Raw genomic sequence first — 18,225 nt, forward strand, 5'->3', positions numbered from 1 at the left:
TGTTTTTGTAAATAGCCTACTCCCACATACTTTTAATTTAGTGCCTCCAACATACATTGTGTTGCTCCAGAACAAACAAATTCCTTCGATCAGTTGTCATTTCCATTTCTTCAGTATGCGAAACCAAAGAAGATCAGTTTAAAATCATCAGAAGGGCCTTTGTTTGGTGTGCCACTCCCTGAATGTCTGGTTTCTTTTTCCCAGTGTGTGTACGTCCTGCACACTGTGTGAGCCCTGCAGCTTCTCCCACGACCCCAGCCACAACCTGGTGAGAGCCAGAACACCCCTCTCTATCCCTGAGCACGGCTCACCAGCCCCAGACCACAGCAGGTAAGACCAGGGTTGGAAAATATTACATATTGTAACAGTTAAATATTCACTTTTTGGAACCTAATTTAATGCTTATGGGGTGCCAATGTGAATTAATTCTTGTTTATGGGGCTGCTATCGTTTGATATGAGAAATGGCTCTCCATTTGGGGGGTTGTTTTGTGTTTGTAATTTTCAATCCTACAATGATCATTGTCATCAGAAAGTTGTCAGAACTTTATCTGTCCTATGATGGCCAATCAGAAACCCTTGCATTCTCCCCTTCCCTACCTTGTCCCCAGGTTCTACCGGCGAGGGGACCGGAGCTTCCGTAAGGCGGAGAAGCAGCGTCTGAAGGCTGAGAAGCGTCAGCTGAAGGCCGAGGTAAAGGAGATCAGGAAGCAGCTGAAGATGGAAAGGAGGGGCCTGCAGTGGAGTGCCGCTGGCGACGGGAGCTCCTCCCCCGTCCTGCTCCAACCCAGGGCCACCCAGGCCAACAGCCCAGAGTACGTCTTAAAGGGACAGTTCACCAAAATTAGATGAAAGGAGATACACTGAATACAAAGCCTTGAAAGCAGTATCTTAAGGTCAAATCAGTGAGAGGCACAGGTCTTGTCTCTGTAGTTAGACTGCTGTCAAAAGGAGGCGAAGGACAGCGAGAGTTGTGCTTTGTAGAGATGTTCTGTGGTTTAATAGTGTATTTTGGCGCTGTGTCCACTAGACGTCCCAAGCGACCCTGCCCTCTGGTGGTGCCAGCCATGACAGCCCTGTTCCTGGATGAGAACCTGCCTGATGGGACTCGTCTTCGCCCGGGCACCAAGTTCATCAAGTACTGGAAGATGAGAAACACTGGCAGCGTGAGCTGGAGCTCTGAGACCAAGGTACTATTATGGGATGAGGATGCACCTGGGATATGCACATTATCTGAGGTTACCATTGACAGCCACAGTACTCTTAGCAGAAAGGAGGACACGACGATGAGAGTTATGCATAACATTGACAGTCTCTTTCTCTCTCTACCCCCATCTCCTTTTCAGCTTAAGTTCATGTGGGGGAATCTGGCGGTGGCGTCGGGTGACCGCTGGCGTGAGGTGGCTGTGCCTTTCTTGCAGCCAGGTCAGGTGGGCGTGGTAAGTGTGGCCCTATGCGCCCCAGCCCTGGAAGGCTCATACACCTCCCACTGGCGTCTGGCACACGGTGGGGAGCAGTTTGGCCCTCGCGTCTGGTGCAGCATTGTGGTGGACCCCCTGGCCCCTGCAGCTGTGATGGCAGATGGCGTGCTGGTGTCGCCCTGCGTCACCCCTCAGGCAAGTCCACCCATCCTATTGACTTTGGTTCTCAGTGGCCAATCCCAAACTGCTATACAGTGCTGTAGTTCTCTGGAAAAGATGGTAGTAATCTCAGTTAAGTATGTATTCTGTCTGGGTAACATATTTCGATCTGCTGGTGCTCTACAGGGGAAGAACCCCCTCTCCACAGATAAGGGTGGGAAGTCTGGTACTGCAGCCTCTAGGGACCAAGCACTCATGTCAGTGGACCAAGACGAAGGAGAATACTACATTCCCTCTGTGGACCTGCTCACAGCCCAGGACTTACTCTCCTTTGAGCTGCTGGACATCAACATTGTTCAGGAAATAGAGAGCGTGCCCAACAACACCCCGGCAGGTAAGCGTTCCATTGCTATTCACATGCTAAATCTGCAGGGTGTTCTTAATCAGTTGACTGCACTTAGGGTCTCTCTCTCTTTTTCTGAATGTCTCTCTCATTCTCTCTTTCCCTTCCACACAGATATGACCCCGTGCATATCCCCACTGCCCCATGACGGTCCCCTGCAGGAGAAGCCCACCCTGGGGTTGATCCAGGAGGAAGCAGAGGCCCATCAGGCCCAGGGAGTCAAAAGCATCCAGCCGTCTCAGGGCCTGGGGCCAGGGGCGGAGGGGGGCCGGGTTCCAGCCCAGGAGGAGGGAGAGGAGGATATGAGCGGGACTCAGTTTGTGTGTGAGACGGTGATGCGCTCGCTCACACTGGAGGAGGCCCCAGACCACACACCCCTGCGTGGGAACTGCCCCGGCAAAGGTGAGTTTTTATTAATTAGTTCCATATTAAGCCTATGTTAATACCAGATTAAGGGCCATAACATAGTATAACCAAAATTACTTTCCCTGATCTTCACAGTGGTCCGCCCAGCAGCGCAAGGTGGCTCCGCCTCATCTTCTCTTAAAGGGAAAGGTGTTGAGAAGCGTTTGGAGGCGAGGTTGGAGAAAACCCGGGACATATTACCTGTGGCTCCTCTCACAGCCCTAGTACCACCCCAGATGGCTATACCAGAGCTGATGATGCCAGGTGATTGGCCCAACTTATCCTCCTGTTTTCAATTAGTTGATTAGTTGATAAATACCACTTGAGCTCAAATCTGGGCCCTGTTGTCAGGTAAAAAACAACAATTAAATAGTTTGACCGTTTGCAGATGAGGGTCTGGAGTCAGACATCGAGAGCATCTGCGTGGACGCCAGCGGGGACGAAGATAAAGGAGAGTTGACAGAGGGGAACAGGGGCCCCCGCAGCCGTTCCTCCTCTGCCTCATCTGAGGATTACATCATCATCCTCCCTGACTGCTTCGACACCAGCCGCCCGCTGGGAGAGTCCATGTACAGCTCCGCCCTCTCCCAGCCTGGCGACACCCCCGACAAGCCCACAGACCCTGACCACCAGGGCCGTACCACTCCCGAGGGGGAGCACGATGAAGCAGAAGAGACGGTTTCAGGCTCCAGCAGCGCTAACGATATGCTGTGCACCTCCCAGACGTTGGACGCCGTGCCCCTAACCCCTGTGGTGGTGGCACCCCCTCGGCTCAACTCAGCTCTTACACCCAGGTGAGAAACCTTGGGCCAGCAGTGCTTGGAAATAGGTTGACAGTGCTATTACACACTTTGACAGTGCTAAATTGCTGAGATGTTCCAAAATGTAAATGTATATTGTTGGTGTTGTCTTCAGCCTAGACGGCAATGATCAGACCGAGGCAGCAGCGGAGTCCCTGGACAGGACTGAGGTCTACCAGCCGGGGGAGTCAGAGGATGGTAAGGAACACACACGGTCACATACTGAACAGTAGTTCCAGCAACTAAAGGAAACAAAGCGTTTTTGCTCGTCACATGAAGGCAGTTGGGCCTAACTGACGACAATGCCCTAACAGTAATAATGTTTTCTGCTTGCTGCAGTGCCTTTTTTTCTGTCTGGGCATTCAGCGGTAATATCGAAGTACAATATGTCTGCTTGGTTCTAACGAACGCAAGTACTAAGCACTAGGTCAATGGCTATGGAGGAGAGGTCTGCTTGGAGTCATTCTTGTCAAAGAGCACCTTCTATACACTCTCCTCTAGAGCTCTACAACTTATCCATATGAGCATATCGGTATATCCTTTTCCCAGAACATAACCAACCAGTCATCTCTGTGGTTGTGTCTGAAAGGTTCCAAGCAGCCAGACAGCCAACCAGACAGCCCATCTGCTTCTGATGACTCAGAAGACAACTCCGAAGACCCTAGGTGGGACCCTGATGTGCAACTCAGTCAGTTCAGATGCTAATATTTTCCTAGATCTCTCTTGTTAAAGAGATTTGTTAAAGTGGAATGTCAATTTAATGATGTTAGTGTTGGCTGACCAGAAACAAAATGGTGTCAGTAAGACTCACTCCCTGGCCCTCTCTGTCTGTCTTGTTCCTTCTAGGCACCCAGGCATCACTGGAGGCCTGGTGAAAGGAGCCCTGTCTGTCGCAGCATCCGCCTACAAGGCTCTGTTCACTGGGCAGCCTGGCCCTGTGCAGGTCAGTCCTCCATTCACTTCCTACATTACTGTTAATGATAGCATTCACGGTCATCCTTTTTGCAATCTCAGAGGATTGCTATATCATATCAACATGGTGGTTGAGACATCGAACTGGAATGCCACCATTGTGAGGCTACTTTAACATGTCATTACTGACTAACAGAGTCGTTAGTATCTAGGAGGTGTATTTTAAACAGTATACTGTACTTCCTGCAGCCCCCAGTGGATGGAGCCACCCAGGACACCATGATGGGGGTGCTGGTGGAGATGGGCTTTGGTGACCGGCCGCTCAACCAGCGGCTGCTGAAGAAACACAACTACAACCTGCTGGATGTGGTCAACGAACTGGTCCAGATGACCGACAATGACTGGTACTCCACCCGCTACTGAGGAGAGAGGGAGGAGGAGGAGAAAGAGGAGCGGGGGTGGCGTTATGGGTTTAACCTCTGATGCCTTGACCTCTTGTCTCTTCTTCCTCTCTTAGATTTGGCCCAAGTTGACAGGAGGTATCCTGATTTTTGACCTAGAGACATTCCCACGGACTTTGGGATATTTAGACTATCAATTAGCTACAGTATGTATGTATGTATGTATGTATGTATGTATGTATGTATGTAGATTCATTTAACATGGCCGTTTCTGGCTGTTGGCTTTTGCATAGGAAAGGAGGAGACAGAAGGGGGGTGGATGAGGTGGGCTACTCTTTCCAGGAGAACACCTTCATTGTTGTGGTAACAAATGGCAAACATATCACAAGTTGCTATCGCCAAGCCATTCCTGTTAAACAGTATACTCACCCTTGAAATCAGAGATTGGAATACAGGCTGAATATGCAGCCATTATTACCTTGTATATTCAACAAGAGTTACAGGAAAAGGTGTGAGCTTAGCTGAAGGGGTGTTGGGTGTAATATTTATCACAGAGAGACAGAACCATATAGGACTTTATAAGCTGTGGCAATAGTCAACATTGTATGACGTTAATCAACTTCATAGAGTGTGTTTGAATAGTGGACACGTCAGGGTCCTCGTTCCAAGTGTGAATGACTGTCAGTGTTGAAGAACGCTATGCTTCGTTCAGATCACAGCAATTAAAAACACACACAAACACTCACCCCCACATGCTTAAACCTTTCTCAGCTTAACTGTTCAAAGTATCAGCGTACTGTAGACACGGTGCGTGTCTTATTGATTGAAGATAATCATTCCCCTACTTCCTGTGATGTCGTGCCATGGCTGACAACATGCTATGGATATTTGTGCGTAATGGTGTACACTTGAAGTCTTTTTGAAATGAGGACCATTACATTGATGCACTCCATTTAATTCCATTTTGAGAGGGTATATTAATCACCATTCTTAACTAGGAGTATATTTGGGTTTAAAAAGAAAAATCATGTAAATATAATATACAAATGATTTCTTTTGTTGCACATGGAAGAAATAAATATTGATGCAAACCCAAAAGACTAGCTGGTCAAGAAGTGAAGGATGTTATAATTTTTAATGTCCTGTTAAAGGGATTTTATCAAGAAATGAATTAACCTCCTTTACAAAATGTCTTCAATCTGCTCAATATTGTCCTCGGAGGGAGGGGGTTCTTTTCAGAACCATACAGGGGGCCTGGTGATCATGATATATCAAAAGCATTGACTCGTTCCACTTGGTATCATTCTTTTTTTTTTACATGTACGTCAAGTTCTTTCAGAACTTAAGCTGAAATCAAGCATTATGTAACTAGTTTGAAATGCTTTTATTATTTTCCAATAACGTGTTTCAGGTGATCCTAGGAGCTAATTGTTGTTAAAATATTTTTTGTTTTAGACTTGATTGCTTGAGGGCTGTTTCTGAAATGTAAAGGAAGATTTGCCTATGTTCTTCTGGTTGAAGCTTGCTCACGTCATTGTGCTTGAATTTCCACTGTACTAATATGTTTATATTTGAAGAAAAGATACTGGAAAGGTTTGCTTAAGGGGAAATTAAGGGGAAATTGACACAGTTGTGAGCATTGTGAAAAAGAATGAACACTTACAGTGGGCAGTCATATAATGTAGCAAATGGATGTTGGTAAAAATCATTAATACAACAACACGTTGAATTGACCCTATTTTGGAATAGTGCAGTCTTAATGGTTCTTAGGGTTAGGGTCTTACCAAAGGATAAGTGTGTAAGTGTCTGCTAAATGACTCAAATGTACAGTCCTACCAGGTGATGGTATCTGATTTATTGCCACTTTTGAGTCAACTTTTAGGGTGTCAAAAGAGAAACTGAATTCAAGGACAATAAGGATTGTGGTCTTTTTAATTCAAGTAAGCATTTCCCACAGTGGAAAACTATATGTCAGAAATTAAGGCAGGTTAATGGAGGTCAGAAACAGTGCGATTCATAAATGTCTACATGTACTTGAAACATTCATACCTTCCATATATGGGCAGGATCTTTTCATAGAGGGTGAAGAATGAGAACTTTTTGGGAGGGATAATGTGCAGATTGTTTGAACTCTTTCTGTGTTGCACTTAAGATTTACCTGGAACCTGACGTTGAATTGCATTGAATTCTAGGTCGGCAGAATTTAGCATTTGAATCAGGAAAAGTTTATACTCACGACCTCTACACAAGCCGGAATGTTGAATAAATTATATTTTAATGTACTTTACCGGCATGCACACATGATAAAAATACATGCATTACTTGCCGAGCTCGTGCACGTGTTTACATGGTTTTGCTCATGCTTCATGTGAAATCTGAATGTAATTCTACTTCCCTGTGGATACTGTCTGACATTCTTTCCACCAAAAGGACCACAAAGACAACCGGTAAAGTACGCAAAAATATAATTTTATTCAACATTCTGGCTTGTAGAGATCGTGAAAGCAAACTTTCCTGGTTCAAACGCTCATTTCTGCCGACCTAGAATTCAATGCAATTCTATGTTGGGTTCCCAGGCAATTAAAAGACATAGGCTACCTGTGATGTACAAATATATTGTCTCTAATAAAAATCACTACACTTAGATGTCACTCCTTTTTTGAATAAATGGGAGTATACCTATTAAAGATGCACTATGCAGAAATTGTTCCGCCATTTTCTGGTTGCTAACGTTTGTCTATTTTCAGTTTGACTACTAGCAAGTGCAGTGTAAATAATAATTGTACCCTCTAAACCACTGAAATATTTTCCATAACTAAAAATATTGTATTTTCAGCTGTTTGAAGCTGGTGTACAAAACTGAAAGTAAAAGACTCGAAAATAAAACAATCACGGGAAGCATAAAAATAGAACACTTCTTAGACCTCCCTTCGATGAAAATTACAGATCGAGTACTCCTCTTTGAGTTTGTTCGTGTTCCCCAAAAAGTTACATATAGCCGCTTTAATTCTTTCCTATAGGTGGCAGCAAAATTACGCTGCGTCACCTTCATCTGGATAGGGAATTGCTCCACTGCTCAGTGAGTATGTGACCAACATAAGAAGAATATTAGACCATTTTCACGACTGCTGTGAGGCGTATTGTGTGGAGTTAGATTACAGATAATCTTGATGTCGGCGCCGTCATTATAAATCGTAACACCCCATAAACAAGGCAAGTAAACACAGTGAAACAAGTTGTTTTCTTCAGGGGTGGCAGAGAAACGAAATTTATCACAATACTTGTATGCGGAGTGTTATAAATGCGTAGTCAAATTTCTGTTTAGATTAAAACTAACGTTCGCCCACGGTTATTTGCTAAATTGTAGTCTTAATTCACATAAAATGTTTGATGTATGGACAAAGCCGAATTCGATCTAATTGGTTCATATTTATGGTGTCTGCGAAGTTAGACATCGTCTAATTGTATGCATTTAAGATAATCTCCATTGAAATCCACCAAGTCAGCAATATACATACATACATACATAAAATATAATCCTTTGTCACAAATATCAAATAGTAAAGTATCATTATATTGATGTGAAGCAACTAACATTACAGGCAACTTCCAAAATAAAGGAAACACTCGCGTAAAAGAGGGATACAAAGTATATTGAAAGCATATGAGTTAATTGAGTAATTAACATCCCATCATGCTTAGGGTCATATAAAAAAATGGTTGCCTATTATTTTGGCTAGAAGAGAGCTCAGTGACTTTGAAAGAGGGGTCTCAGGAGTGCATACTGGTACCCACAAGAATTGTAAACAAACAAATGTGCCCAACTGGGGACTATTTGCAGGTCACCACAAATAGAAGGTTATTTCTAGGGGGGGGGGGGGTTAAGGTTAGGGAAAATAGGATTTTGAATGGGAGTCAAATGTTTCCCCGCAGGTGTGTGTGTGTGTGTGTGTGTGTGTGTGTGTGTGTCTCAGTAACCAAATCTCAACACAATTGAACACTTATGGGAGATTCTGGGGCAGCGCTTTATACAGCGTTTTCCACCACCATCAACAGAACACCAAATTTAGACATTTCTTGTGGAAGAATGGTGTCGCATCCCTCCAATAGAGTTCCAGACACTTGTAGAATCTATGCCAAGGTGCATTAAAGCTGTTCTGGTGGTTCGTAGTGGCCCAACGCCCTGTTAAGACACCTGATATTGGTGTTTCCATTATTTTGGCAGTTACCTGTATATATGACTGTCTCTTTAGTAGGCATGGGAGCTGGTTCCAGTCAACCCAGTGAGAATGATGAGCAGGCCATCGTACCCCAGCAGGACAGGAGAAAGACCTCTAACAGGAGACACTCTGAGGAAACACTGGACTGCCCAACCTGCCAGGGCACGGGCCGCATCCCACGAGGTCAGGAGAGCAAATTGGTGGCAGTGATCCCCTGCTCCGATCAGAGGCTGAAACCACGACACACGTAAGACCTTGTTGAGATTTACAGCAACAATTGTTTTATTTCCCACATGCAGCATTTAGGTCTTTTAAGTCTATGGTGTGTAGAGATGCTCAGTGTGTGCAAAGTATTATTGTGTTCCGTGAGTGGGCATCTGTATCTAGGTGTGTTTTGTGTATACTGCATGAAAACACTTGTGGTATGTTAAAATGGCCAATGCAATGCAGGGTAACAATGAATTAACTTACTGTAATAGATTTCCATTAACAAGCTTTTTAGCTAAACTTTCTCTAGCAATGTGGTCGTTCACATGCTAGTCGGAACACCCGGCTTGCTGATTCCTTGAACGCAGCACATGTATAACAACCAGTTAGCAAGTTGTACATTTTAGAGTTTTCTAGTTCCAACTAGCAGTTGAATGCAGCATGACTGGAGAGAGGAAAACTAGCTGTTATTTGCAGAGGTTTGGAGCTTTTTGTTATTGGTCTACTAACCACATGGTGATGTCACCATGGAAATATAAAACACCTGCCCATGCAAACCTGCTGATTAGAACATCCTGTGTAGATTACATTTTCAACCAGCAAAAAAAAAGCACACTTTGACAGTGTTAATTTCATCAGCTGTTGTACAATGTGATATTAAACAAAGGAAAAAAAACATATTGACTGCACTGGGCCTTCAATCAATACTCAACTTGTACATATCATGTCCCCCTACAGGAAGTTGTATGTCACTGTGTCGGTGACGCTGTGCCTGCTGGTCAGCTCGCTGGTCCTCTTCTTCTTGTTTCCTCGCAGTGTCATCCTCTCACCCGGGGCTGTCGAGTCTGTCTATGTTTACTTCACCCCGACCACTGTCCAAATGAACATCACGGTGAGACCTCATTGGCCTTATTCATTCATATGCCACACAGTCGGTTTCTATCTGGGCTATGCCATAAAAGTATTGGTCTCTTCCTCTGCATCACTGGAGTGTTTTTGGAGATGAATGTAATAATCGCCTTGTCTCTCTCCCATCACAGAACATCCTGAATATTACCAATGACAACTTCTTTACAGTTCAGGCCTACAACTTGACAGTGCAGGCTCTTTTTGATAAAACGGTTGTGGGCAAGGCTGATATGAAAAATGTCACCACCGTCAAACCACTCACGGACAAAACGGTGAGCACCTCCCATCATTACCAACTCCTATATTGCGGAGATGTTAGCTTCTGAAAGCCTCTAAATATTGTTACTTGACTCACTAACGCTCTTCATTATTTCCCCTGACAGTTTGCCTTTGAGATTCCTGTCACGCTAGTGGAGGAGGGTCTGAAGTAAGTACAAGTTTAACCTTGGTTAAATTATGTCTGGTGCTGATTATTCCATCGCGTCAGTAGTGAGACATAAAGCTGCTTTTGTGGCTGTTTGGTTACACAAAGTGCCATGGTAACACTCTTACAATATAGTGACGCAGTCCTTTTAATTTAGTTGTGCTGTAAAGTTGGCTTATTTTGATTGTGGCATGTTGTCATGTGAAAGTAATGTAACTCATTCGCTGTAAATGTGAGAATTTATTTTGTGTGCTCTACAGACAGTTATTCTCTTCCTTTTTCTTGGCTAGGTTTAAATAATGTATATAGACTGAGCAAAACTGTAAATGTTTTTTTTGTGTATTTAGAGCAACTTTGAGGCATGACTATCAAATGTTTGAACAGATATTAAGTATTTGTCTTACTAAAGTACATAAACTAGCATAACCTGCTTAGCTGGGAGCACTGGCATGTGCAATCCATCTCCATTTTTTCCCCATGTGTTGCAGGCTAATTGTCACTAGCAGTAGCAATTCCTTTTCACAAAATGAAAGTGCCTCTGGACTGAAAGTAGTCAAAAGCATTCCCACCGGGCACACCCATGTCTTTTTAACGTGGATACTTGGTTAAAATTTGGTTAACATGTTGATCAATAAGATTTCAACCTATATTTACCCACTCAAAAAGACAGCCAAAAGTTAGATGAATTTCCATTGTGTTGTCACTATGCTTTCAACCAAATTCCATTGGAATAACAATTCGATTTTTGGTTGTCGTCACCCCAAATGTATATCACTGTGCTTTCAACCATTTTAAAAGCCCAGCAAAGTTCAAATGGGAAGGCAATGTCATATTTTGTTTATTGATAAAACAGATGGTTTTCACTGCACTTCTTTTAAAAGCAGAACCAAATGGCCTAGATTGCAGTTGAGATTACATTAAAAGTATATGGTGCAACTGATCAATGCCTTTTGATATTCTGCACAGATGACAGAACTTGTGAAGATCTCCACAGACCTGTGAGGACCTATGCATGCTTTTTGAACATGCAGACTTTATATGGTTACATAAGAAATGTATAGTTACAGTATCCTCAATGTGGCCTTGGATATGTTACTCATTTTAAGGTTAAATGTTACGTTCTCTTGTAAGATAGCCTTAACTTTAAGCAATTTACTGTATTACAAAAGTAATATTGAATTGTTTGGTTGACAACGCAACCAAATATCAAACATTTTTAAAGGAGAGGTATGGGTAACTGTCAAAATAAAGGAAACACCAACCTAAAGCGTCTTAATAGGGTGTTGGGCCAGAACAGCTTCAATGCACCTTGGCATAGATTCTACAAGTGTCTGAAACTCTGGGAATGCGACACCATTCTTCCATGAGAAATTCTGTAATTTGGTGTGTTGTTGTTGGAGAACGCCATCTCAGGTGCACTCCAGAATCTCCCATAAGTGTTTTAATTGGGTTGAGATCTGCTTACTGATACGGCCATGGCATATGGTTCACCTCATTTTCATGCTCATCAAACCATACAGTGACCACTCGTGCCCTGTGGATGGGGTACTTATTATCCTATTGGGCGTAGCCAAAATAGTGGCCTGCCAAGCATTTTTATACATGACCATTATCATGATGGCGATGTTAATTGCTTAATTCACTCCGGATACCGGTTTCAATATTAATTTTATCCCTCGTTTACGCAAGTGTTTCCATTATTTTGGCAGTTACCTGGATCTGCTGCTTGGCTAGTTCCTTCTGAGCCACTGGCTTAGTCCCATAGAGTACCACAGTATGAGTCATAATTCCCATAAAACTTAGCAGTCAAGCAAGGAAATGGTTCCAATCGTTTTTCCACCATTCATTTTTCCCATAGGGGATTTTAGAAACAATTAAAATAAGGGCTGTGTTTCGTATAGGCTTACCCTGGCATGATATTTTTGATAACCGTGTAGTCTCTAGGACTGTGACATATCAATATATTTGCCTGTATTTACCCCTAAAAAATTAAACGCTAAGCCACATTAGCAGCTAACATCATACAGAACTACAAATGCCATGATGATCTGGATGAGACTGCCAAATCGAGGCAACAGTAAGAATCTTTGGATTAACTATCTACAGTGCCTTGCGAAAGTATTCGGCCCCCTTGAACTTTGCGACCTTTTGCCACATTTCAGGCTTCAAACATAAAGATATAAAACTGTATTTGTTTGTGAAGAATCAACAAGTGGGACACAATCATGAAGTGGAACAATATTTATTGGATATTTCAAACTTTTTTAACAAATCAAAAACTGAAAAATTGGGCGTGCAAAATTATTCAGCCCCTTTACTTTCAGTGCAGCAAACTCTCTCCAGAAGTTCAGTGATGATCTCTGAATGATCCAATGTTGACCTAAATGACTAATGATGATAAATACAATCCACCTGTGTGTAATCAAGTCTCCGTATAAATGCACCTGCACTGTGATAGTCTCAGAGGTCCGTTAAAAGCGCAGAGAGCATCATGAAGAACAAGGAACACACCGGGCAGGTCCGAGATACTGTTGTGAAGAAGTTTTAAAGCTGGATTTGGATACAAAAAGATTTCCTAAGCTTTAAACATCCCAAGGAGCACTGTGCAAGCGATAATATTGAAATGGATGGAGTATCAGACCCCTGCAAATCTACCAAGACCTGGCCGTCCCTCTAAACTTTCAGCTCATACAAGGAGAAGACTGATCAGAGATGCAACCAAGAGGCCCATGATCACTCTGGATGAACTGCAGAGATCTACAGCCGAGGTGGGAGACTCTGTCCATAGGACAACAATCTTGCACAAATCTGGCCTTTATGGAAGAGTGGCAAGAAGAAAGCCATTTCTTAAAGATATCCATAAAAAGTGTTGTTTAAAGTTTGCCACAAGCCACCTGGGAGACACACCATAGATTTCACGTCACAATACGTTGTCAAATTACATTGAAACAGCGCTTAATTCAACTAGTTTGTGCCCAGTGGGTTGTTTTTGAAATCCTATCTTTCATAAGGAAATCCTGAAGTTATTCATGATTTTCTCCTATTTATTCTTCCCAGCAATTACTGCAAGAAATCTACGATCCAGATCCACACGTTATTTGTCCATCTTCAGTGAGTATGTGCCCAGTCAGTCAGTATGGGTAAAACACCCCCCAAATGTAGCTTTGCTCCCACATATTATCCATTTAGATTATAATGCATATATTCAACAATGAACAAGAATCATGTTGAATCTGTGTTCAGTGGAAAAAAAATGTAATACCATAATAGTTCAATGTTTTGATGATAAACCGACACACAACTTCACCCACCTAGTAAACCAATGGGGTCAGAGACTGACCTATTTATATCTTATTAGTGGTTAAACTCTGAGGAAGGGATATAAAAGGGCTGTATTGCTTGTTAACATGGCCCAGTTTTTACAGTGATGGTTTAAGAGAGAGTTTATTTCATGGTTGCGGTTAGGAAACCTTAATAGCTGGCTGACCTAAAGTCTGGTACAATTACATAAATTATCATTACATTTGATAAATACTAGATGAAAAATGGTATAATCTGTAACCATCCTCCTCCCTCAGGATGTCAATGACTGTCTACTACCTGGCCCACTTCGAGCAGCTTTCCCTGGACACGTTTGAATACGTCGACTGTGGGTCTAACACCACAACACCCCACCTCATCAACCCTACACCCTGAGAACAAGGGCTCCATTAGGGACAGGATGACAAGGGTGAGGAGAAGACTGAGGAGCAGGCCATGAGGTGAACTGTGGAGAACAACTGTGTGACAGTGTGGTCAAAAACCATATGGTTTTTCTTGCGAAATCCAAATGTTATGGGGAAGAAAGAAACGACAAAAATGTGGAGCTTGAAATTTAAATTAAAGCTCTAAAATGTTCTGTTTGTCTTTTTTATGCACCTCTGTAGAGCTTTATAAGTAGAGTCATCGCTGTGGTTGGAGGCTCTGCACTGTGAAAATTACTTTTTTGCCACTATATCCTACTGAAAGAGCTACTCTGAAACTGAAAGACTACAAATTTGCACAAATTTAATTCAGATGTTATATTTGTGCATCATTTCCTATAAAACAGATTGTCGGTGCTCTTCTACAAACAAGTCAATTACTTTTGTATGTGTTTTAATTGGTTAAAGTAGATAAAACCATGTAAGTATTCATACAACTATGTAGCATTGATCACAGAACTTTTCTATGGAATCACATGGGAATTACAGTTCTCTGTCTTTGACTACTGACCATACATGTGATTTCTATGTTAAACCATCATCTCTAATTGTATACTAATTCTAACAGCTCAAACAAGATCTGGATATTAATTCACCTATGGTTTTTCTGTGTCACTGAAATTAGATTATTAGTGAGGGAAAATGGTTAAATTGTTTGGAATCCACATAGACTAGTAGTGTCACCACGGGTATTTTTGGAATGGGGAAACTAATTTACTCCCTTGTTCTTGCACTACAGCAAAATCATGGCAATGTTTCTTATGCTCTGTTCAAATACTCTTAATATTTACTTCCTCTATTATTCATGTTAAGGGTTTTAGTGCATTGTTTTCACCTTTGTCAGATCAGTGAAAAACGTTGTATGCATTTTAAAGGATTCTATAATGAAATCACAAAGCCTGAGAAAATAGAATACAAGTTCCCTGTTTGGTCACATAATTAAAGGATGTTGTATATTTAAATGGCCGCTAAATGGTGCTAAAGTTACATAGAAAAAGTTTCCTTGATGACAGTTGGGTCCAGTCCATATGGGTCGTCTTCACCAATGACTGGATATGGGCTCTTCACCACTGCTGGGAGTACTGTATGGACTGTAATGTCGAGAAATAAAAACACTCCTATAATCTTATGTACTGTATATCAATAATACATAGCATTATCACGGTGTATCCCATTCACTCACAGAGTATCTGTTGTCAATCTTAGCACTGTACTGGAGCTTGTTTTTGCAGTGTGAACATTCTGTCACGGCTGGAAGACAAGAAGGAGAAGATAATGGCATGTTAGTGGATACTACGGTCAAGAGAGGAAGTCATCAAAAGTGCTCATAGAGTACTCCCAAGACTTTGTACAGATATGTTGTAATCTGCGTTGTTCTGTTACTAAGAACACGTTATCCTTCCTGTCAAGTGGTCCAGTTGTCTGAGACTGTAGTTTCACAGTTGATAATTTACCTGCAAAATAGCACAATGCAGGTGGCCATGCCATTGAACTGTACGTGACCCATGTCAACGGGCTGGCGACTACTTCTAGTCATTTCTCTCCCACGACAGGCACTCACTTGGGGTTGCATCCAGTAAGAATGAAACAGGGAAAAGTATTTTTGAAGCAGAATATAATTACCACTACCTGAACTTGTAACCAAGCATTTTCTCCTGTTTGTTTCTACTGAACACAACCCAAGACTTGGCTGCCTGCCACAAACCTCAGGTTTCCAATCCCCATAACTCCTCATCTGTGATATTTGAGACACTACACAGTAGGAGTGCAGAGCATGGCCCCATATATTATTTAACAGACCCCATTCTAATGAGAGGACGGTAGAGCGTGACACCCTCCTATTGTGGAGACTTGATTTGGTCAGGCTAGAGCCATTAAAATGATCAAACTGTATAGACAGTTGGTTCTATTTTAGTCCCGGGTACCCACGTGACCGCACATTTTTGTTCAATACCAGCACTAACACACCTGCTTCAATTATTGATGTTTAGATCATAAACATATGTTATGCTTGTGCTGCGGTCCTGTGTTATCCCCAGGACTGGAGTTGGGAAACTTGACTAGTGTAGACCACTCCGATCTGAGCATTCCTCCTAAATGGGAGGTTTTCTGTTTGTGGTGAGGATGTGTGTCCATGTCACCTCTGGGGGATAGGCTGTTGTTGACTCAGTTAATGGAAATCATTGATGTGCCTGCAAGCAAGACGCTACCAGATTACAGAGATATTCATGAGTCAATAGAAGGCTTTGGAGAGTAAATTGTAATTCCATTGTTCTCAAAGTGTTGGAGTCAATTGGGGATTAATGGCTCTGGTATTGTGGGCTACTTGCTGGACGACAAGGCAAAGTCATGTTGGAACATGAGCCCACAGATATAACTCCTTAAACAGAAGCCTCTGGGCATGGAATTGTTTGCTTATGAGATGTGATTACCTTATTTGCCTGAATTACAGTCAGAAGATGGTTGTGGTTGCAGGTTCAGAGATTTACAAATAAGTATGCAAAAGTCCCTTTTCTGAACGGCCTAGTCATGAGACATAACATGAGCATGTCTGGCTTATAATGAATATGGTTTTGTTAGTAGTTTGTCACCCTTTTAGGTACAACAAAAACGGTGCAAATTAAACATTTAGATATTACCTGGCTGCTGAGCTGGTGCGTTAGACTCTGCCAGTGGCTTTGAGCTTGGCTCTGAAGGGTCCTTTGTCATCTGCACAAACAAAACAGGGACTTGTAAATGCTGTTTACTTGAGGCACCCTGACATGCAGCAGAAACACCACATGCACCTGAGATATTTTGCACATAACTAGGGGTGTTGTATACTACTTCGCAGTTTTGTAAACAGTTGCACACCTCAGACAGGGAGGGGTTCAACCCAAGTGACGGGTCGGTTTTACACCCTCCATTTAGACAGGTGTTAATGGCCTCCATGTTCTGAATACCTGTCAATGTTGAACATCCAAAATGTGGTGGAGTTGAGATCCTGTACAATGATCCCTGTTCTCAATACCAAATTACCACAAGGAACTTGCAAACTTATTTGTAAGTGATAATGGACTGTGTTGCAGCAATTAACTTTGAATAAGAGTACAGTAGCACCTTGCTCTGCTGTTTCAAGAGGTGCTTGAATATATAAGCGCAAGTCAATGACATTTAATGCCACCTGATGGTGGGAGGGAGGGATTCAGACATTTTCTTGAATTTCAAGGCTATTCATTGGCTCTGGGTCAGTGCTGGCACACATGAAACATTCAGCCGAGGCGTAAGGTATGACCAGAGGGACACAAGCTTCAAAACTAATAATAGGAAATGAGGTTGACCCCTCACATGGGTGTCGCATGTCAGACTTTGGTTTCTACCTCCGGTGTTAATCAATTATGGAACAAGCCTACTGACGGTAGCCTACCTGCTGCTTGGCCCTGGACATCCTGCGGTCCACCATGGTCTGCCGGCGCCGGGCTTCCCAATGCATAGCAGACATCCTACACCAGCATCTGTGGGAGAGTGGAGCTAACTATCATTAAACCACAGTGCCAGTGCTGTAACCTGATAGACAGACAAGCCCCTATATCACCGTTTCGCCAATTCTGATTAATGACAGACCAACACAATGTCTTGTCTTTGTCTTAATATAAACAGGGGGCACTGATGTTATTCCCTCTATGTCTCCACACTGCTGCATTAGGAGTTTCAATGAATGTGTATAAAAAAAGGCAATAGCTGTCCCTGGATGGTATAAATATAACCTAGAGTAACCACACTAACAGCCAATAATTAAAGAAAATCATGTAAGACATTAAAATGAACCTCTTGATGTACTGGATCTGCTATGTTGATTATTAATCTAGGTTAACCGTTTGAAATAAGATATACAATGAGGAATGTAGCAAAATAAAATGATTTGCAAGTACAGCTACTTTAAAATATTACATTGATAAGGAAAAACATATATACCCTGTTAAATTCAGCATGCAAAAATGACAAATAATTATTGGATCTTTCACTTACAACAATCCCTGGAGAAAAAAAAGCTGTTTTGCCCTCAGAGGCAAGGTGGACTTCAGCAGCCTAAAGCAGGTAGCTAATGATGACGTTAACTACCTCTATTTTCCATCTTCAAGTATTTCCCACCTGCCTCGCAAGTTACCTAGCAACTGAACGCTCCCTTGTGTTGGTGGCGTCATAGATAAAGGTAAATAATTACTCACCCCAGTAGTTCACC

General features: G+C 42.5%; 2 protein-coding genes and 1 long non-coding RNA gene across 13 annotated transcripts in view; 2 read left to right on the forward strand and 1 right to left on the reverse strand.

Moving 5' to 3' along the window:
* Positions 1–7,144, forward strand: part of LOC110486386 (next to BRCA1 gene 1 protein) — a 13,275-nt gene extending 6,131 nt beyond the window's left edge. The window contains exons 8-19 of one of the 2 annotated variants that reach the window (XR_002468066.3): positions 205–330; positions 611–814; positions 1,030–1,189; positions 1,346–1,615; positions 1,766–1,973; positions 2,097–2,384; positions 2,484–2,651; positions 2,776–3,181; positions 3,303–3,385; positions 3,777–3,875; positions 4,034–4,130; positions 4,349–7,144. Coding sequence is in view for 1 of the 2 variants with exons in the window: in XM_021557931.3 (XP_021413606.2) it covers positions 205–330; positions 611–814; positions 1,030–1,189; positions 1,346–1,615; positions 1,766–1,973; positions 2,097–2,384; positions 2,484–2,651; positions 2,776–3,181; positions 3,303–3,385; positions 3,777–3,852; positions 4,034–4,130; positions 4,349–4,522 (2,260 nt within the window). In the remaining variant the exon portion in view is untranslated. The remainder of the gene's footprint in view (positions 1–204; positions 331–610; positions 815–1,029; positions 1,190–1,345; positions 1,616–1,765; positions 1,974–2,096; positions 2,385–2,483; positions 2,652–2,775; positions 3,182–3,302; positions 3,386–3,776; positions 3,876–4,033; positions 4,131–4,348) is intronic. The other variant, XM_021557931.3, reaches the window with a different exon arrangement.
* On the forward strand, positions 6,837–15,132 carry LOC110486388 (transmembrane protein 106B). 10 transcript variants are annotated; one of them, XR_016485964.1, is made up of 8 exons: positions 7,482–7,579; positions 8,757–8,967; positions 9,666–9,819; positions 9,968–10,108; positions 10,220–10,263; positions 11,227–11,258; positions 13,318–13,371; positions 13,839–15,132. XR_016485964.1 is itself a non-coding variant. In XM_036941115.2 (7 exons), the coding sequence occupies exons 2-7, from the start codon at positions 8,759–8,761 to the stop codon at positions 13,954–13,956; spliced, it is 720 nt and encodes a 239-aa protein (XP_036797010.1). In that variant the 5' UTR covers positions 6,837–6,952; positions 8,754–8,758; the 3' UTR covers positions 13,957–15,132. The 10 variants fall into 10 exon arrangements, 6 of the variants coding, with proteins under 6 accessions (XP_036797010.1, XP_036797011.1, XP_021413612.1 ...); XR_016485965.1 differs by having other exon boundaries at positions 7,502–7,579; positions 8,754–8,967; XR_016485962.1 differs by having other exon boundaries at positions 7,535–7,713.
* LOC149978917 (uncharacterized) lies at positions 14,381–18,098 on the reverse strand. The gene is made up of 5 exons (XR_016485966.1): positions 18,012–18,098; positions 17,410–17,497; positions 16,643–16,712; positions 15,187–15,254; positions 14,381–15,094 (listed from the first exon to the last, which is right to left on the reverse strand). It is a non-coding gene; the product is annotated as an uncharacterized LOC149978917 (long non-coding RNA).
* Positions 18,099–18,225: the final 127 nt, after the last annotated feature.

The sequence above is a fragment of the Oncorhynchus mykiss genome, chromosome 13, assembly GCF_057628025.1.
Source record: "Oncorhynchus mykiss isolate SJ-2025 chromosome 13, ASM5762802v1, whole genome shotgun sequence".
Taxonomy (NCBI): domain Eukaryota; kingdom Metazoa; phylum Chordata; class Actinopteri; order Salmoniformes; family Salmonidae; genus Oncorhynchus; species Oncorhynchus mykiss.

Bases quoted from the DNA above. Each gene is read 5' to 3' on its own strand.
- LOC110486388 (XM_036941115.2), top strand. From the start codon at position 8,759: ATGGGAGCTGGTTCCAGTCAACCCAGTGAGAATGATGAGCAGGCCATC. The intron at 8,968-9,665 runs GTAAGACCTTGT...GTCCCCCTACAG, and splicing joins AGGCTGAAACCACGACACAC to GAAGTTGTATGTCACTGTGT. The intron at 10,109-10,219 runs GTGAGCACCTCC...TTCCCCTGACAG, and splicing joins AACCACTCACGGACAAAACG to TTTGCCTTTGAGATTCCTGT.